Raw genomic sequence first — 21,040 nt, 5'->3', positions numbered from 1 at the left:
TTCCTGTTTGGCCCTGTCCGGGGTGTCCTCAGATGGGTCCACAGTGTCTCCTGACCCCTCCTGTCTCAGCCTCCAGTATTTATGCTGCAGTAGTTTATGTGTCGGGGGGCTAGGGTCAGTTTGTTATATCTGGAGTACTTCTCCTGTCCTATTCGGTGTCCTGTGTGAATCTAAGTGTGCGTTCTCTAATTCTCTCTCTCGGAGGACCTGAGCCCTAGGACCATGCCCCAGGATTACCTGACATGATGACTCCTTGCTGTCCCCAGTCCACCTGGCCGTGCTGCTGCTCCAGTTTCAACTGTTCTGCCTTCTTATTATTCGAACATGCTGATCATTTATGAACATTTGAACATCTTGGCCATGTTCTGTTATAATCTCCACCCGGCACAGCCAGAAGAGGACTGGCCACCCCACATATGCTCTCTCTAATTCTCTTTTTTTCTCTCTCTCGGAGGACCTGAGCCCTAGGACCATGCCCCAGGACTACCTGACATGATGACTCCTTGCTGTCCCCAGTCCATCTGACCGTGCTGCTGCTCCAGTTTCAACTGTTCTGCCTTATTATTATACGACCATGCTGGTCATTTATGAACATTTGAACATCTTGGCCATGTTTTGTTATAATCTCCACCCGGCACAGCCAGAAGAGGACTGGCCACCCCACATAGCCTGGTTCCTCTCTAGGTTTCTTCCTAGGTTTTGGCCTTTCTAGGGAGTTTTTCCTAGCCACCGTGCTTCTACACCTGCATTGCTTGCTGTTTGGGGTTTTAGGCTGGGTTTCTGTACAGCACTTTGAGATATCAGCTGATGTACGAAGGGCTATATAAATACATTTGATTTGAAATTTGATTTAACTAAACCATGTTGGAAAAAAATCCAATAGTGGTGTGTTTTCATTAAAATAAATCAGATGCTTTCTATGAAAACCCCCCAATTTGGCTAGCCTAACCAGCTGCCAGATGGCATGGCACTATTATTACAAATGACGTAAAAGGGATAATAGGGCCATCTGGCGACCGTTTGGGCTACATTTTGGCATGTCTCACGTCATGTTTGTTCAAAATCGTTGTAAAGCCAGTGTTATTTTGTTTCTTTGACAAAGTCAGTTCTGAAGATTGTTATGTTTAATGTGATTAATTTACGTTTGTGCCTCAGGTGATTTTTCTAGCACCAGAGGGCGCTGTGCATTCGTAAACTGGAAAAGGTGGGAAATGCCATGGCATGCGGTAAGGTAAACTGGACAGGTTGTATTTGTGTTCGAAGTATGAAAATGTATCCATGTTTGCTCGTAGCTACCATTGGATGATATATGTAAACGTTTTATGCGTGCATGTCCACTATTTGGAAATCGTATCTCACGTTCATTTATAATGTGGATGTCAAAGGATAACCACGCGACTGAATGCTATCTGGAAGGCTTCGGACGTCCATACCGCCATTTAAGTTGAAATGTAGCTGAAATGGGTATGGTAAATGTACGTTAGGGTAGGGACGGCCCAAGGATCCCGGATAGCACTGATCGTAAACGAACTGGCTAATAAATGTGCCTACGCAGCCACAGAAAACGTCATCTTTGACGAAGCTAGGTTACCGTTAACGTGCTGAGCCAGCATCAGCTCAGCTGTCAGTTGTGTGTGGACCTTGTCCCTTCTGCGTAGCTAAAAGTGTCCCCTCTCTCCACAGTTTCACACAGCATCCATCCAGTCAGTAGACTCCGGTTGCATAAGGTTACATAATTATCGGGAAATCTCGGTATTGCTGCACCAGAAACAAGCGAAGCAGCCAAAGCAAAGGATGTAGCTAGAAACACGGTGGGTAACGTCAACTTAACTAGCTAACCTTAGTTCGCTGTTAAAACTAGCTTTAGCATGTATGAGCTAGCAATCCTAACTAGCTACCTAGTAAATTAACCGAGCTAGTTCTAATTCGAAGTTAGCTAGCTACTACGTCAACAGTATATTAGTTAGTGAACGATAACTGTTAACGGAAAGGAAAATTTGAGCTAACGTTAATTGTTATAGTTTTTTTTCATGTTGCTGATTAGCTAACTAACGTTATTTGACACTATATATATTTTGTTTGCCAATATCAAAGGCTCAATGTTGGCTGTTTAATTTCTGCTGCACTTGTTAGCAATATCAAAGGCTCTGTGTTGGCTGTTTAATTTCTGCTGCACTTGTTAGCTACAGTCATACAAAATGTAACGTTTATGTATTGTAAAAAGTAGCTAGCTAGCTAACGGAGATGCCCTGTCTTGAAGAGAGTAGTCAGTATCACCTTGAGATCTAATACAGTTGCTCAGAGTTACTACCAATGTGTATAATAAAATATTGGTTACTACAGCCGTTTGCCAAGCTTTTCATTGTGAGCTGTTGCAGTGGTTCAGGGAACTATGCACCTATTCATACCCACCCACTAATCAAAAGGCAAATATTAAACTCACACACACTGGGATTTGAGACTGATAAGCTATGCAATATGCTTTGCAAATTAGCAGATAACATGGCAAACATGATAACGGCATGAGACAATGTCATTGCAACCACGATGGCAGTAACATGCAACTGGAAAAGACTGAAGGTTGGTAGCTAAATCAAATTGTGAGCAGAATGACTAGGGACATTTTCTTTAGAAAGCCAAGGGATGTGCTGCAACTGAGTCAGTCACATGATTCATGGAAAAATGCATAGATAATGTGATACTGATGGTGTCTTTCATAACTTAAACTGTGGATTGATGAGAAACTGAAGGAGAGAGATGCTGCTTATAAATACGGCAAGGTAACCGGGGACAATGGTTTGGTTAAACAGTACAAATATGACCTATGCAGATAAATCAAGATGAGGAGACTCAAGTATAGGTACAACATGGAGGAGAAATTTAGAGGTTTGGATACTAGGTGTATGTGGCAGTGGCTTCTAAACATTACAAAAAGAAACCCAGTCAGGTTGTGGACACCAACGCTTGCCTCCCTACCCAACTAGCGAAACTTGTTTTTCTCACGCTTTGTGCAAAACGACTCTGAGCTGCAGAGGAGCGCCCCTGAGGACCACGAGGCTATGTGCTTAAGGTCTCCATGGAGGGCGTATGTAAGTCATTCAATCGTGTAAACCCTCACAAGGCTGCCGGCCCAGACGACATCCCTAGCCTCAGAACATGTGTAGACCAACTAGCTGTTGTGTTTTCTGACATTTTCAATCTCTAACTCAGGCTGTTATTCACACTTGCTTCAAGATGTCCACCATCATTCCTGTGCCCAAGAAAGGGAAAGTAACTGAACTGAATAACTATCGACCAGTAGCTCTCATGTAATGAAGTTATTCAACAGGCTAGTCAGAGTAGGTCACCTCCTCCCTCCCCGACACACTTGACCCTCCAATTTACCTACTGCCCAACAAGATCCACAGACTACGCAATCGCCATTGCACTGCACACTGCCCTCACCCACCTGGACAAGAGGAATGCATATGTGAGGATGCTGTTCGACTACCGCTCGACTTTCAGTACCATAGTGCCCTCTAAGCTCACCCCAAAGCTCACAGCCCTGGGACTTACCTCCCTATGCTACTGGGTCATGTAATTTCTGACAGGGAGCCTACCTGGTGAAGGTAGGCAACATTACCTCCTCCACTCTGACAGCATGGGGCCCCACAAGGGTGTGTCCTCAGTCCCCACCTGTACTCACTGTATACCCACTACTGAGTGAACTCACACAGCTCCATCATCAAGTTCACTGCAGACACGACAGTAGTAGGCCTGATTGCCTACAGGGAGAAAGTAGGCACTCTGACAGTGTGGTGCCAGGTAAACAACCTCTCCAACATCAGCAAAACAATGGGGCACGCCCCATCCTCATCATTGTGGACACGGTCAAAAAGTACTCTGGTGTACACATCCAAGGAACTGAAACAGTCAAACAACACAGACCCCGTAATGAAGAAGGCACGATAGCAACTCTTTAACCTCAGGGGGCTGAAGAAATTCGGTCTGTCCCCGAGGACCCTCAGTGTTCTATGGGAGCATCATCAAGCATACTGTCGGGCTGCATCGCAGCTTTGTAACTCCACCGCCGCTGACCGCATGGCACAACAGAGGGTGGTATGCTCAGCCCAACGCACCATTGGGTGCACACTGCCTGCCCTCCAGGACACCTACAACACCAGGTGTCGCAGGGAGGCTAAGAATGTCATCAGGTAGCTCAGCCACCCGAGCCACAGCCTGGTCTCCCCGGTTCCATCACTCAGCCGCAGGCAATATAGGAGCATTATGGCGAAAACTAAGACTGGCCTATAGCTTGTACCTCAAGACTGCTGAATAGCCATCAGTAGTCGTCGTCGTCCCCCAACCGACATCTACCCTGCCCACACCCCAATGGACATTATCATATCTCAGTTGTAAATATATATATTTTTGCTTTATTCACACCTACGCTGTTGGGACTCGGAGCGCAAGTATTTCACTGTAGACTGCAACTACATCTGCACCCTGTGCAGGTGACAAAAACATCCTCTGACCAGTAGATTGTATCAGCTGAACAGCATGACTAATGCTCATTCGATATGCTTTCAGCACTCTGACTACACTGGCATTAACCTTCAGTCAGCTCGATTGGCGTCTTTTGGCTTGCTGTTTGGTACACTTCTGCGTTGCTGCATACAGCAGACGATGCAGATATTTTAGCTAATTCCCTTCAATAATTATTTTTATCTCCCCCATGATAAGGAAGTGGGAAGATTGTGGAAAGGGAGAAGAGCGGCATCATTAGGACGTTGTGCCCACAGGCTCGGCGCGTGTGTGTGCGTTGGGGTGCATGCAGCTTTAGGATACCGCACTGATGGAGAAGAGAGACAGGAAGCCGGGCTACTTTGCCAGGTAAGTGAACGGTTCTTCTGTGTATAGCCTCTTTTAGGTCTATGCCAAAGTATTTATAGTGTTGCGTTTTTTGGGAGCCTATGAAGTGGGTTTTAGTGTTACTAGCATGTGGCAACAGTTTTGCTTCCCTGTGTGCATAGCGATTTGAGGGAAAACGGGATGTTTTGTAGCACCACTAACTGACGTCCCACTATGCCGTTGTTTGTTACGGTGCATTGAGTGACTGTCCACTTTTACTCTGACTGACATTGTGTTCACTGAGTAGTGCTCTGTAGCCATCTGGCCCTCACTGCACTGGGTACACCTGATACTGGCACTGATGCAATGGAGTCATGCGTCAATGCTCATGCACAGTAGAGTAGCCGACTGGATTTCTATCCCTGTAAGTAGCTGAAGCATGAGACATCCAGCAGTGATGATGTATGCTTGAGATCCTGGCTCTCTACTCCTGGGATAAGGAGGTTGCTGCTGTTTTTGGACGAGTTGTTTATGTTTTGCTGCGCTTGAGTGAGTACGCAGGCAGAGTAGCTATTCCTCTGCTACCAGGCTAGAGAGAAAGCAAGAGGGGGATAAAAAGGTAAAGCGCCAAAGGAAATCTCTACATTCCTCTCTTGTTAATGTCCCTGTGTGAAACAGTAGTGTGCTGTGTGGAATTTGTTGGTGGAATCCAGAAATGTTTACCATATGTGTGTATGGTCTGCTGCTGTGTTTGTAATGGAAGAGATGCAATTTGAAGGCCAGAACTATATCTGTCTGTCTTGTATCCAAACCTATTGATCCAGTGCTCCTCCATTACTCTGTCGCTGTCAAGCCCTCTCTTTAGTCGTCTGCTTCTCCATTTTCACATGTCCTTTGCCTGTACAGCATCTGTTTTCCTTGAATTTTGATTTCCCTGCCCCACTCTTTCTCCAGCTTTTTCTATACTGGGCCTAGACAGCCAGGATCTTGTTTACAATCCGTTTCAATCTGACTAGAGCTACATGCTGCCATGTCGGCTTAGTTAGCTGCAGCTTCCCCTGTTAATGAACCCAGGCAGGCGGGGGTGGGAGACGCCATGACATCACCGCCTGACCTATCAATAATGAATCAGGAAAAAGGACAGAGGAGAAGAGAAAGTGGGCAAGCAAAAGACAGTTACGTTTTGGATTTCTGTTTTTGAGTTTTTCACAACCTAACAGGAAACATTCATTAGTCGTGAAATCCAATGTTCATAAGCATGATTGGAAGTAAAGAGATTGACCACCCCTCTCTCCATATCCTCAGGTTGAAGAGACGGAGACAGCTCAAACAGAGCCAATCCGAGAAGGCTATGGCTGAGCAGAACCCGTCGGATTCGTCCTTAAAGACGCCCGTCATCTCCTGCCCATCCCTCCCTGCTTTTTCTGATCCCCAGGAGAGGATAATACCAAACGCACCTGAAGGTTTAGGTAAAACACGCCTCACACACACAGCCTTTCTATGGGCACATTAACAAAGGGTCAGAAGTGCACTACAAGACCAAAAGTGTGGACATCTTGACGAACATCTCATTCCAGAATCATGGGCATTAATATGGAGTTGGTTTCCGTTTTGCTGCTATAACAACCTCCACTCTTCTGGGAAAGCTTTCCACTAGATGTTGGAACAGTGCCGCGAGTGCAATAAACTCTCATTCACGTCTTGTCCCAGAATGCACCACGCAGTCCATGGGAAACGTTGCCCATGCTACGCCAATGGGCCGTGTGGTGCATTCTGGGCGATTCTGGGACAAGACGTGAATGGGAGTTTATTGGACGCTAGCTCAAAAACCCAACATTAACACAAATTTCATCAACAATAAGTACAACATTGCAAATATTTTCTGAGATGTGAGATAATTAACTTGCTATCTGTAATATCGTATAGCTTTGGAATCGTGACATTCTCTACTTTCAAGGAAAATAGACGCGTTTCTTGACATACGCAATCCCTTCTCAAAGTCTGTGTAACGATTAACTTGACCGTGCATGACTGTTCACACGATTGGACCACAGTCTGCTGGGTGGAGAATTATATGTTCCTTCATTCATTGGATTCAGACTCCACTCTGTGAGGCACATCGATCTGCAGGTTGAACATGATGAGATTGTGGACAGCTAACTACCTACTTTACATGCTGGTATTGTCTTTGGTTGTTGTATTTAACTACATTTGCAAGCAAGCCAGCCCATAACGAGATCATTGCGTTGTGGATTTTGTAGTCGACTTGACCTGCAACAGATTTCAACAACGATTTTCCATGTTGCTACCAACCTTATTATAAAAGGAAAATCAAACATTTTGTTCACAAAAAAATTCTCACATTTAAAGGAATGGTGGATTTTTCCTTTTAAGGACACCAGCTCTTTCCATGACAGACTGACCAGGTGAATCCAGGTAAAAGCTATGTTCCCTTATTGATGTCACTTGTTAAATCCACTTCAATCAGTGTCAATGAAGGGGAGGAGACAGGTTAAATAATGATTTTTAAGCCTTAAGACAATTGAGACATCGATTGTGTATGTGTGCCATTCAGAGGGTGAATTGGCAAGACAAAAGATTTAAGTGCCTTTTGAACGGGATATAAACTCAGCAAAAAAAGAAACGTCCTCACTGTCAACTGTTTATTTTCAGCAAACTTAACATGTAAATATTTGTATGAACATAAGATTCAACAACTGAGACACAAACTGATCAAGTTCCACAGACATGTGACTAACAGAAATGGAATAATGTGTCCCTGAACATAGGGGGGGTCAAAATCAAAACTAAGTCAGTATCTGGTGTGGCCACCAGCTGCATTAAGTACTGCAGTGCATCTCCTCCTCATGGACTGCACCAGATTTGCCATTCTTGCTGTGAGTTGTTACCCCACTCTTCCACCAAGGCACCTGCAAGTTCCTGGACATTTCTGGGGGGAATGGCCCTAGCCTTCACCCTCCGATCCAACAGGTCCCAGACGTGCTCAATGGGATTGAGATCCGGGCTCTTCGCTGGCCATGGCAGAACACTGACATTCCTGTCTTGCAGGAAATCACGCACAGAACGAGCAGTATGGCTGGTGGCATTGTCATGCTGGAGGGTCATGTCAGGGTGAGCCTGCAGGAAGGGTACCACATAAGGGAGGAGGATGTCTTTCCTGTAATGCACAGTGTTGAGATTGCCTGCCATGACAAACAGCTCAGTCAGATGATGCAATGACAGACCGCCCCAGACCATGACGGACCCTCCACCTCCAAATCGATCCCGCTCCAGAGTTCAGGCCCCGGTGTAACGCTCATTCCTTCGACGATAAACGTGAATCCGACCACCCCTGGTGAGACAAAACCGCGACTCATCAGTGAAGAGCACTTTTTGCCAGTCCTGTCTGGTCCAGCGACAGTGGGTTTGTGTCCATAGGTGACATTGTTGCCGGTGATGTCTGGTGAGGACCTGCCTTACAGGCCTACAAGCCCTCAGTTCAGCCTCTCTCAGCCTATTGCGGACTGTCTCAGCACTGATGGAGGGATTGTGCGTTCCTGGTGGAACTCGGGCAGTGGTTGTTGCCATCCTGTACCTGTCCCGCAGGTGTAATGTTCGTATGTACCGATCCTGTGCAGGTGGTGTTGCACGTGGTCTACCACTGCGAGGACAATGTCTCCCTGTAGCGCTTTCTTAGGGGTCTCAGAGTACGGACATTGCAATGTATTGACCTGGCCACATCTGCAGTCCTCATGCCTCCTTGCAGCATGCCTAAGGCACGTTCACACAGATGAGCAGGGACCCTGGGCATCTTTCTTTTGGTGTTTTTCAGAGTCCGTAGAAAGGCCTCTTTCGTGTCCTAAGTTTTCATAACTGTGACCTTAATTGCTTACCGTCTGTAAGCTCTTGGTGTCTTAACGACCGTTCCACAGGTGCATGTTCATTAATTGTTTATGTTTCATTGGACAAGCATGGGAAATGGTGTTTAAACCCTTTAAAATGAAGATCTGTGAAGTTATTTGAATGAGCTTTGAAAGACAGGGGTCTGAAAAGGGGACGTTTCTTTTTTTTGCTGTTTAATAGTAGGTGCCAGGCACACCAGTTTGTGTCAAGAACTGCAACGCTGCTGGGTTTTTCCACATTGAACAGTTTCCCGTGTATATCAAGAATAGTCCACCACCCAAAGGACATCCAGTCAACTTGACACAATTGTGGGATGCATTGGAGTCAACATGGGCCAGCATCCCTGTGGAATGCTTTTAACACCTTGTAGAGTCCATGCCCCAACGAATTGAGGCTGTTCTGAGGGCAAAATGGGAAGGTGCAAGATCTTCAAGTTCCTCTGTGTCCATATCACTAAGGATCTATCGTGGTCCAAACACACTAACACCGTTGTGAAGAGGGCACGATGCCTCTTCCTCAGGAGACTTAAACGATTCAGCATGGGCCCTCAGATCCTCAAAGTTCTACATCTGCACCATTGAGAGCATGTTGACTAGCTGCATCAACGCTTGGTATGGGCAACCGCTTGGGATTCGACCACAATGCCCTACAGAAGGTAGTGCGGATGGTACATCACAAAAATTTGTCAGACTGCGTACTCACTCAAGCGCAGCAAGACATAAACAACTCGTCCAAAAACTGCAGCAACCTCCTTATCCCAGGAGTAGAGAGCCAGGATCTCAAGCATACATCACTGCTGGATGTCTCATGCTTCAGCTACTTACAGGGATAGAAATCCAGTCGGCTACTCTACTGTGCATGAGCATTGACGCATGACTCCATTGCATCAGTGCCAGTATCAGGTGTACCCAGTGCAGTGAGGGCCAGATGGCTACAGAGCACTACTCAGTGAACACAATGTCAGTCAGAGTAAAAGTGGACAGTCACTCAATGCACCGTAACAAACAGCAGCATAGTGGGACGTCAGTTAGTGGTGCTACAAAACATCCCGTTTTCCCTCAAATCGCTATGCACACAGGGAAGCAAAACTGTTGCCACATGCTAGTAACACTAAAACCCACTTCACAGGCTCTCGAAAAACGCAACACTATAAATACTTTGGCATAGACCTAAAAGAGGCTATACACAGAAGAACCGTTCACTTACCTGGCAAAGTAGCCCGGCTTCCTGTCTCTCTCCTCCATCAGTGCAGTATCCTAAAGCTGCATGCACCCCAACGCACAAAGGGTTTAAACACCATTTCCCATGCCTGTCCAATGAACCACACCTGTTGTTTACGAAGTGACAAATAAAATTTGATTTGAAGTAAACAACATTTGCAAAAATGTATTTGTGGGAATACACTGTTCTCAAAGACACATGATGTGAGTCGTTTTGTGTGACAGATTAACGTTTCTGTAGTTTTTTTCTGGATCCACCATCCAAATGACATCCAGTCATGGTTTGGGGGGTGTGGCCACTGGTGCTGTCGCTGATTAGACATTTTAGAGGCCCTCCTGTTGGCCGCAGTGACAAAATGTAGCTGTTTTTAAAGCTAATTTCCTGTAATTCTACACATTTTGCCATGGCTCATGCAATCTGAGTGATTCAAACATTATAGCACAATCAATGGGATCCCCATGCCATGATAAAAAAATACTCCAAAATGCATAGTTTTTTACATTTTAGATGTACCTGACTGTCAAGCTTTTATGTTGATTGTTGGGTCTCAAAAATCATATTATTTAAAGGTCTATTTATATTTTCTACATACTTTATATCTGGTTTTAGTCTTATGTTTACCCCTACAATTCTTTTCTATTCACTGTTTGGACATGGGCAGCCCCTAATTATAATAATTTAACTTTTCTATACAGAAGTCTGAGAGGAAAATCTAAATATGCAACAACTAGGACTGGTGGTTTATGACTAGGATTGTCCCTTTTTTGGCTTCTGGACAACGAATAAAGTTGATATGAAAACCAGTAGTGAAATACTGAGAAGCTTTTTTGTTTCCTACTGCTAGCTAAGCTGCTGAGCGCTTGCTCCTGTCTCTCCCTCTGCTCCACTGCTGCAGCCTGTGTCTGTGAGTTGCCTAGCAATGAGTCTCCTCTCTGGCTTGCTCATGGCTCACTCTGGTGAGACAGAGCCATTTAGTTGACAAATTAAGCAAGCTACTTTCTTACTCCATACACTCACTATACATTGCTAGTCTGCAGCCTTTTTAATTCCGAGGATGTTGCATAATGACCTTACAAACAAGTTATTAAATCCGAAAAGGTAGTCATCCTAGTTATGCACTGACTAAGGAGTCTATGTAGGACTACACTGCATTAACTTAGCAACTTTTTAAAATCTATATTATGACATTCTCGTTCTGATAAAGCTACCAGTCACTAGTTGGTACAAAGACTGTAATGAGTAAGTGACCGCTCTTACCAGAGGTCAATTCTGTGTGGATGTACAGTGACCCACAGCTGGACTCCTCACAGCCTGCTGTACAATGCTGAGTCATTCCTCCAGTTTCTATAGAGGAGCTGGAGTAGAGGAAAGCGGAAGTAGTGGGAGGGTGTTCTAATGAACTGGTTCTGGCAATAAGAAGTGCTGACTGACTGTAGCGTACAGAGTTCACTAGGATACTAGCTAGCCGTGTGTGTTCGCGAGATAGGGTTATGCTTTTAATAATTCTATTTAAAGCAGTGTGCGCTAGTTTGTTGGTGTATACATGCATTTTGTTTCTGAATGAACGGAGCGATTTATTTTTATTAATCTCTATACTGTGTCACTGACCTATTTTTCTGTCTTTCAGATGACAGTAACAACATGAGCAGCCAGGCCAAGAAAGAGAAGAGGAGGCCCCCCGGGACAGTGGAGTATACTGTGAGTACAGGCTGCCTCCGTAATGCCTCACTACCTCCACCCTCTGACACTACAACTCCCTCATGGGGTTCTGACTCAGACTCTTAACTTAGGTAGGCAATGTGGACGATAAGCCACATTGTAACATTGTAATTCAATAATAAAGCAAAAGGGTTGCATCCTATTCAGGGAGTCAAGGTTTCTGCTTTCTAATTTAGTCTTTCGTGCTGCATTTTGGCTTGGCTAGATTGATACTTTTGGTAATAAACATTTACCAAGGATGTAACTTTGTTGCAGGTGGGACCCCAAGAATCTTTAAACAGCATTGCTCTGAAGTTCAACATCACCCCCAACAAATTGGTGCAGCTCAACCGCCTCTTTTCCCGCAGTGTCTATCCAGGACAGGTGAGCTTTCAGCACTTAAAACACTACTTCCTGCTGTCAATCTTAGCTTTCTGATTGGCAAACAAGCCTGTCTGTCACCCTTGCAGAAGCTATTTGTTCCTGACGTGGGCCAATCGGAAGCCGACTCTCAGTCTGTGGGTTCCTCTGACCCCACCTCCATCAAAGATCTAGCAGAGAAGGTGTCACAGGTAAGTCAGTTATCCTTGATAAGAACAACCCAGACTAAAATAATCAATTTGATCCTAGTTCTGTGCTCGTCCCTGCTGCCTGGCAATGTTACAGGATGGAGACTTCAGTGGCAGATCAGTAAGACCGCTAAGACGTGAGCGGTCTTCCCTGTCCGAGGATGAGAACCCCGCCATTGTCAAGTTCATCAAGATGAGCTGCAAGTACTTCACTGACGGAATGGTGAGTGGCCACGCCGGAGGCCATTTTGAAATTAAAACAACCACCACAGGAACAGAGATTAAAACTCGTGTCTGTTATTGTCTCCCAGGGTGTGGTGGGAGGGGTGATGATCGTGACGCCCAACAACATCATGTTTGACCCTCACAAGTCGGACCCCCTGGTGATTGAGCACGGCTGTGAGGAGTACGGCCTGATCTGCCCAATGGAGGAGGTGGTGTCTGTGGCCCTCTACAACGACATCTCCCGCATGAAGCTGAAGGACGCGCTGCCGTCGTAAGGACCCACCCAGGCATCCTGAGACTCTTTCACACTGTCAATTCATCTTTCACTCCCTATTTAAACCCTTTTTCCCCCTTTCCTGATCTTATCCTTGCTTTCCTTGCTTATTTGTCAAGTGTCGCATTCTGTCTTTCTACCTCTTTCTGCACTCTCCCGTGTTCGTTCGTTCTTCTCCTTCGGAGGTGAAAATGTTAACTGATTGGCCGAGCTCATGCTGTTGGGTTTCCTGTACCAAATTGTAGGGGCAGACATGACACTCCATTTTTTTTAGTTTATCTGTTTCATTTTGTACTGGTTCATTGTTTTAATTAGTAGTATTATTTAGCCTTTTTTAAATTATTTTATTTGTGTTCTGTTTTTGAGTTGCATTTTCATTTTGTTCATATATGATTTGTTTAAATTTTCCCATCCGTTGTGATGTGCGTGTGGTGCCCCCTGACTCCTGGCCCGCACAGAGACCTACCCCAGGATCTGTGTCCTCTGTATAGGCCCGGAGAGTGGGAGGAGCTGCCCTCAGAGCGCGACCTCAACCCCTTCAGCCGCTACGAGGCGCTGGATCCCAAACGACCCATTGTCCTGGACGACATCGACTCTGCCCTGTCAGACACGGGTATGACTGAGAGATGACGCACAATGACTTGTATTGGATCAGGATGAATCATAGAAAATCAATATACATCATAGTGAATCATTGTATGTGTAGTTTAAGAGAAATCTAAACCAAATGGCTTATGCGGAATAAATTATTTAGCATTATTTAGATCCATGTGGTAATTTTTGTAATACCTCATGGTTTCTTATATCCCAGTCATAGAGAGGGCAGAGTGTGAGCCAGCAGACCAGTCTCCATCAGACGAGGGTTTCACAGAGCTGGAGCTTCCCTTGAACGGGAGCGCTGAGGAACCAATGAGTGGATCCAGGCCACCTGCCAGTGCTACCAGCCAGGACCAGCGGGGAGAGCTCCCAGGATCTAGTTCCCCTAAACGGGTGGAGTCCCGGTCCCTCTCTGACCCAGTCCCACTGACCTCGCAGAGAGGAGAGGAGGACGATGAAGGACTGGTCCAGAACCGCTCCATCGAGGAAACAACAAAATCACTGCCTGTCCTTTCAGAGACTGAGAATGACGGTGAACTGTTGAAGCCTGCTAGCCTAGCCACACGCCAAGCCAAAGACGGGAACTCTTCAGGGCAACTGGTGAACGGTGTTAGCGACCAATCAGAATCGGCAATGGACCAAAATAGGAAGCTGAGCTTGAGTGAGACCGCTGCGGCTTCAGGGAAATGTAATTCTCAGGAACCCAGCCCTGTTGAGGAGTGGCTGAGTGAGGAAGAGAAGCGAAAGAGGAGCAACAAGGCGGAGGTGAAGTCTTGGCTGCTGGAGAGGATGCAGGCGCCCATCCAAAGTGAGTGTTCACAAGCGGTTTGTGGTTTCTTGTATAGCATTATTTCAATATTACACTTCCCTCTCTCTCTCTGCAGACATGCTGCTCTCCACAGAGGAGAAGAGTAAGACCCCGCCCATGTTCCTTTGCTTCAAGGTGGGCAAGCCCATGAGAAAGTCCTTCATCATTGGCCGGACATCCAGCCCCGCCCACACGCGAGGAAAACAGCCAGAGTACTGGTTTGCTGTGCCCCAGGAGAGGTGAGAGGTCAACAATGACAACGGTCACAGTCGGAACGTCTTTGAGAACTGGGGTGTGTTCACAATGCTAGAAATGTTGAATGTTCTGAAACATAAATTTGGTGTGTTTCAGGGTGGACCACCTCTATGCATTCTTTGTCCAGTGGTCTCCTGATGTGTACGGTAAGGAGGCCAGGGAGCAGGGCTTCGTGGTCGTGGAGAAGGACGAGCTCAACATGATCGATAACTTCTTCAGTGACCCCAAGTCTTCTCGCAGCTGGGAGGTGTGTTCACATGGCATGACCTTGGTCTGTGTGGTGTTGTATGTTCGCATTGTGTTCAAGTGTTTTGTGACTTTGGACTATGTGTTTTTTTTTGTGTTTGGCCCAAGCTGTGTTCAATGTTTTGACCATGCATTGAGTTTAGTATGTTTTGACTGTACTGTTGAGGTGTCTGACCATACATGGTTGTGTTTGTAGATCATCACCATCAACGAAGCGAAGCGCAGGCAGAGTTTTGGCAGCTATGATGGGGAGGAGCCTTTTGGGGATCTACTGCCCATACTCAGTGACCCCAGTGCTCTGCTACAGGACACAAACATAGAGAAGGTAAACACACAAATGCCATGACACACAAAACACTTTCAATCAAGAAAACATACCCAGTGTGACTTCACCTACACAACCTGCACACAAACTCCGAAATACACATATTCACGTGTCTCTGTCTCCCCACAGCTTGCTTGTCGGCTGCCAGCGCGGGTGCAGGGGTATCCATGGCGACTGGCTTACAGTACGGTGGAACACGGGACCAGCCTAAAGACCCTGTACAGGAGCCTATTAGAGGTGGACAGCCCTGTGCTACTGGTCATCAAAGACATGGACAACCAGGTACTCACACACTGAACATGGTGCTCAATTTGTATTGGGCTCTTGAGTTTTATTTGCGCTCTTTATCTCTCCCCCCCAGTTGTTTGGGGGATACTCCACCCATCCCTTCAGAGTAAGTGAGCACTGCTATGGCACGGGAGAGACCTTCCTCTTCAGTTTCTGCCCTGAAATCAAGGTCAGACATAATCTCATTTATAGTCTGTTGTATCTGCATACCTACACTACCGTTCAAAAGTTTGGGGTCACTTAGAAATGTCCTTGTTTTCCATGAAAACATACATTAAATTAGTTGCAAAATGAATTGGAAATATAGTCAAGACAGTGACAAGGTTATAAATAATGATTTTTAATTTAAGTAATTGTGTCCTTCAAACTTTGCTTTCTTCAAAGAATCCTCCATTTGCAACAATTACAGCCTTGCAGACCTTTGGCATTCTAGTTGTCAATTTGTTGACTTAATCTGAAGAGATTTCACCCCATGCTTCCTGAAGCATGTCCCACAAGTTGGATTGTCTTGATGGGCACTTCTTACGTACTATATGGTCAAGCTGCTCCCACAACAGCTCAATAGGGTTGAGATCCAGTGACTGTGCTGGCCACTCCATTATAGACAGGATACCAGCTGACTGCTTCTTCCATAAATAGTTATTGCATAGTTTGGCGCTGTGCTTTGTCATTTTCGTGTTGTAGGAGGAATTGGCTCCAATTAAGGGCCGTGTAGTGTATGGCATGGCGTTAGCCTTCCTCCTTCAAGATCCCTTTACCCTGTACAAGTCTCCCACTTTACCACCGCCAACGCAGGCCCGGACCATCACATTGCCTACACCATGCTTGACAGATGGCGTCAAGCACTCCTCCAGCATCTTTTCATTTTTTTCTGTCTCGCGAATGTGATCCGAACACCTCAAACTTAGATTCGTCTGTCCATAACACTTTTTTCCAATCTTCCTCTGTCCAGTGTCTGTGTTCTTTTGCCCATCTTAATTTTTTATTTTTATTGGCGAGTCTGAGATATGGCTTTTTCTTTGCAACTCTGCCTAGAAGGCCAGCGTCCCGGAGTCGCCTCTTCACTGTTGATGTTGAGACTGGTGTTTTGCGGGTACTATTTAATGAAGCTGCCCATTGAGGACTTGTGAGGTGTCTGTTTCTTAAACTAGACACTAATGTACTTGTCATCTTCGCTCAGTTGTGCACCGGGGCCTCCCACTCCTCTTTTTATTCTGGTTAGAGACCGTTTGCGCTGTTCTGTGAAGGGAGTAGTACACAGCGTTGTATGAGATCTTCAGTTTCTTGGCAATTTCTCGCATACAATAGCCATCATTTCTCAGAACAAGAATAGACTGACTAGTTTCAGAAAAGTTATTTGTTTCTGGGCATTTTGAGCCTATAATCGAACCCACAAATGCTGATGCTCCAGATACTCAACTAGTCTGAAGGACAGTTTTATTGCTTCTTTAAACCGTTTTCAGCTGTGCTAACATAATTGCAAAAGGGTTTTCTAATGATCAATTCGCCTTTTAAAATGATCAACTTGGATTATCTAACACAAGGTGCCTTTGAAATGCAAGAGATGGTTGCTGATAATGGGCCTCTGTATGCCTATGTAGATGTTCCATTAGAAATCAGTCCTTTCCAGCTACAATAGTTTACAACATTAACAATGTCTACACTGTATTTCTGATCAATTTGATGTTATTTTAATGGACAAAAAAATGTGCTTTCAAAAACGAGGACATTTTTAAGTGACCCCAACTTTTGAACGGTACTGTATGTTTTATAATTCATATGTCCTCTGTCATTACTTGGCTGCCTGACTTGATGTGGGTTGCTTTTCCTTTTCTCAGGTTTACCGCTGGACTGGGGAGAACTCCTACTTTGTGAAAGGCAACACAGATTCTCTTCAGATGGGAGGAGGAGGGTGAGTGTATTTGAATATACAGTCCCTTCAGAAAGTATTCATACCTTTTTGACTTATTACACATTTTGTGTTACAGCCTGTATTCAAAATGGATCTAACAATTTTCTTCTCACCCATCTACACATAGTACTCCATAGTGACAAAGTGAAATCATGTTTTTAGACATGTTAGCAAATGTATTGAAAGTGAAATATAAAATCTACATAAGTATTTACACCCCTGAGTCAATACGTTAGAATCACGTTTGGCAGTGATTACAGCTGAGAGTCTTTTTGGGTAAGTCTCTAGGAGCTTTGCACACCTGGATTGTACAATATTTGCACATTCTTTCAAACAATCTTCAAGATGTGTCAAGTTGGTTGTTGATCATTCCTAGTCAGCAATTTAAGTCTTTCCATAGAGTTTAAGTCAAAACTAACTGGGCCACTCAGGAACATTCAACGCCGCATTGGTAAGCAACTCCGGTCTTTATTTGGCCTTGTGTTTTAGTTTATTGTCCTGCGGAAAGGTGAATTTGACTCCGTGTCTGTTGGAAAGCAGATTGAACCACGTTTTCCTCTAGGTTTTTCCTGTGCGTAGCGCTATTCTGTTTCTTTTTATACTAAAAAAACTCCCCGGTCCTTGCCGATGACACACATACCCATAACATGATGTAGCCACCACCATTCCTGAAAATATGAATTGTGGTACTCGGTGTTGGATTTGCCCCAAAGATATCACAAGATCTTGCATTCAGGACATAAAGTGAATTTCTTTGCCACATTTTTTTTTTCAGTTTTACTTTAGTGCCTTATTGCAAACAGGATGCACCTTTTGGAATCTTTTTTATTCTGTACATGCTTCCTTCTTTTCACTCTGCCATGTAGGTTAGCTTTGTGGAGTAAGTACAATGTTGTTGATCCATCCTCAGTTTTCTCTTATCACAGCCATTAAACCCTGTTACTGTTTTAAAGTCACCATTGTCCTCATGGAGAAATCGCTGAGTGGTTTCCTTCCTCTACAGAAACTGAGTTAGGAAGGACGTTTGTATCCTTGAAGTGACTTGGTGTATTGATACACTATCCAAATTGTAATTAATAACTTCACCATGCTCAAATGGAAATTCAATGTCTGCTTTATTTATTTAGTTTTTCCTTATCTAACAATGGGTGCCCTTCATTGAGGCGTTGAAAAACCTCCCTAGGCTTTGTGGTTGAATCTGTGAAATTCATGTTCTACTGAGGGACCTTACAATTAACTGTATATGGCTACAGAGATGAGGTAGTCCTTCAAAAACCATGTTAAACACAGAGGGAGAACAATGCAACTTATGTGACTTGTTAAGCACATTTTTACTCCTGAACTTATTTAGGCTTGCCATAATAATGGGGTTGACTCAAGACATTTCAGCTTTTCATTTAATTCATTTGTCAAATTTCAAAAACATAACTCTACTTTGAAAGTATGGGGTATTGTCACTGCCCTACACAATCTCAATTTAATATTTTTTTTAATATTCTGGCTGTAACAACAACAGCTGGAAAAAGTCACGGGGTGTGAATATGTTCTGAAGGTACTGTATGTGGTTGAGAAATGTGAGACTATCTTTGTGTGACCTGCTCTCTCTTTCTGTTGGAAGTCAACTTGTAGTTATGAGTTTGTCTGACTTTTTCCTGTCTCTTTCTCCTTCCCTCCATCTAGAGGTCAGATAGGGCTGTGGCTGGATGCTGACCTGTATCATGGCACCACCTCCAGCTGTGCCACATTCCACAACCAGCCCCTCTCTACCCAGAAGGACTTCATCATCCACAGTGTGGAGGTCTGGGCCTTCGAGTAGCCTCCCTCCACCTCATCCAGTCCCCTCCAAAACCCTCCAGGGGGGAGACCAGGATCTGGCTTCAACACCCACCCCTTACTCTACCAGAATGGGAAGCTGATAATTTGACATGGTTTATGACAGCTGATTTGATGTGGTTTGTCCTGGGGGTGGCAGAGGTGTGAGAAGCTGTGGCTGGTGTATTTCCCTATTACTCTATTGGCTGCCTTATACCTCCCATGCCACCCACAGCTATCCCAGCATGCAGCCTGCCTACAGAACTCAAAACTTCTACCCACTCGGAGAAGAGCGACATGTTCCTGGAGGATCAAAGAGGCAATTGTCCTAGCTAACGGAATCAGTTAAGTGAGTTAATTTCAAACACAATATCAAAACATAGGCAGTGAGATTGTTGTATTAGGGATGTGGCTAGTGGGTGCAATGCACATCAAAAAGGAACAAGGTATCTGGTTACAGGTGAGTAAACAACCATCAATTCTCTACAAATGCAGAAAATCAGAATATTCTTGTTGACAAGTCCATAACATGTCAGGGGAAAAAACATGTGAAAAGAGGAAAGGTGAAAGGTTAGATGTTTTAGGTAGGCATTTTGTGACTCATTTCTCTTCCAAAACACATCTGCCCCAAAACCACTTTAAATATAGGAGTAATTGTTTACAAAGAAGAGGCTTACCATGACTGAAGGTTCTTGTTTTCATGTCTCCAGTCCTAAATAGACTTAATGAGAATGTTACATTGCATTTCAGAGCATTCCATGTCTCTTTCCAAAACAACTGTCAACTAAGAAGGGAACATAAAGGGGGTTTTGCAATGACCAAATGTCGTTTTATTTTACTTTTGTATCTATTTTTGTTTGTTTCTCGTCACATTTTATAATTTTTCTTATGATTTATTTGTACAAAGAATGTATGATTTTTGAAATAGTATCATTTTGTTACAGAATTGTATTTTTTTGGTGAATGTGTTTTGTTTTTAGGTAAGTCCTGTGATCGGCCACAAGGTTGATACATCCAAGCACTAAATAGATTGAAGAATCTCAAGGCAGTATTAGTCTGTCACATCTTTGACCAACTGTACCTTCTCTTTGTTTTAAGGTGTGTTTCTGTAAGTAGAGTGAGTTACTGCAGAGTGAGTTTAGTCTACTCAACTGTTCATTAGAACACATGAGCCAAGGGAAGTAAGACGGTTCAATAACTCCCAAGTTGTTTGGTCTGGTCTGTGGCATTAACATCAATCATTTGTTTGTGTATAAACCTGTCACGATTGTCATTTTCTGCCATTACATAAGGGAAGGACCGATGAGTACTGAAATTTCGGGAAAGAAAGGGATATACCATTTTAGTTTTTTCTTAACGTGTTCTGTTGAGATCTTATACCACTGTTTTCCAGACCAATGTTGATAAATGGAGTGTTTTGTTTCTGTCTCAAGTAAGTTACCATGAGCTGACTAGACCTACTGCATGATATACAGAAAATACTGTAATACAGACAATACTGCTTAAATATGACATTCCCCTTTCTGCATCCTACTATTCACAAATACTTATAGGTGTGGCTTTGTTTCTTTCTGTGTAATAGATGTTGAGTATTGTTCTCACTGTGAATGTTCCCAAAGTGTTATTTCCTGTGAATCCAAAACTGTCATTATAGGTGAGTATCACTGAGGATATTTATTGTATTGTTATGTTTAAAATGAAATAATAAACACAATACGATTCCAGCCTGAGACTTCCCCCCCATATCCTCTTGCTTACTTTTCCAAGGTTTGCTTATTTCCTTTTAGGTACATAGGCACATTTACTATAGGTAAAGCTGACAATGTTTCAAAGTAGTTTAGGATTTATAAAATTGCTCAACATCTAGCAGGTGTAGGTGCTTGAGAATGCTATTCATTGACTACAGCTCAGCGTTCAACACCATAGTGCCCTCAAAGCTCATCACTTATCTAAGGACCCTGGGACTAAACCCCTGCATCTGGATCCTGGACTTCCTGGCGAGCTGCCCCCAGGTGGTAAGGGTAGGCAACAACACATCTGCCACGCTGATCCTCAACACGGGGGCCCCTCAGGTGTG

General features: G+C 44.4%; 1 protein-coding gene across 6 annotated transcripts; it reads left to right on the top strand.

Annotated features, from left to right (window-relative positions):
• Positions 1-1,081: 1,081 nt before the first annotated feature.
• On the top strand, positions 1,082-20,687 carry LOC112250412 (nuclear receptor coactivator 7). 6 transcript variants are annotated; one of them, XM_024420525.2, is made up of 18 exons: positions 1,083-1,226; positions 1,684-1,811; positions 4,723-4,872; positions 6,136-6,299; positions 11,582-11,652; positions 11,929-12,036; positions 12,123-12,224; positions 12,319-12,444; positions 12,533-12,717; positions 13,179-13,333; positions 13,532-14,125; positions 14,202-14,364; positions 14,477-14,627; positions 14,823-14,951; positions 15,081-15,233; positions 15,313-15,408; positions 17,078-17,151; positions 18,832-20,687. In XM_024420525.2, the coding sequence occupies exons 3-18, from the start codon at positions 4,835-4,837 to the stop codon at positions 18,965-18,967; spliced, it is 2,445 nt and encodes an 814-aa protein (XP_024276293.1). In that variant the 5' UTR covers positions 1,083-1,226; positions 1,684-1,811; positions 4,723-4,834; the 3' UTR covers positions 18,968-20,687. The 6 variants fall into 6 exon arrangements, with proteins under 6 accessions (XP_024276296.1, XP_024276293.1, XP_024276295.1 ...); XM_024420528.2 differs by lacking the exon at positions 1,684-1,811 and having other exon boundaries at positions 1,082-1,226; positions 4,727-4,872; XM_024420527.2 differs by lacking the exon at positions 1,684-1,811 and having other exon boundaries at positions 1,207-1,226.
• Positions 20,688-21,040: the final 353 nt, after the last annotated feature.

The sequence above is a fragment of the Oncorhynchus tshawytscha genome, linkage group LG05 (genome assembly GCF_018296145.1).
Source record: "Oncorhynchus tshawytscha isolate Ot180627B linkage group LG05, Otsh_v2.0, whole genome shotgun sequence".
In the NCBI taxonomy this organism is placed as follows: domain Eukaryota; kingdom Metazoa; phylum Chordata; class Actinopteri; order Salmoniformes; family Salmonidae; genus Oncorhynchus; species Oncorhynchus tshawytscha.
Note: the sequence above shows the minus strand (reverse complement) of the source record. Positions and strands in the feature narration are given on the sequence as shown.

Coding starts and splice junctions, on each gene's coding strand:
- LOC112250412 (XM_024420528.2), top strand. CDS start 4,835: ATGGAGAAGAGAGACAGGAAGCCGGGCTACTTTGCCAG. Junction 6,300..11,581: donor AAACGCACCTGAAGGTTTAG/GTAAAACACGCC, acceptor TCTGTCTTTCAG/ATGACAGTAACAACATGAGC. Junction 14,126..14,201: donor GATGCAGGCGCCCATCCAAA/GTGAGTGTTCAC, acceptor CTCTCTCTGCAG/ACATGCTGCTCTCCACAGAG.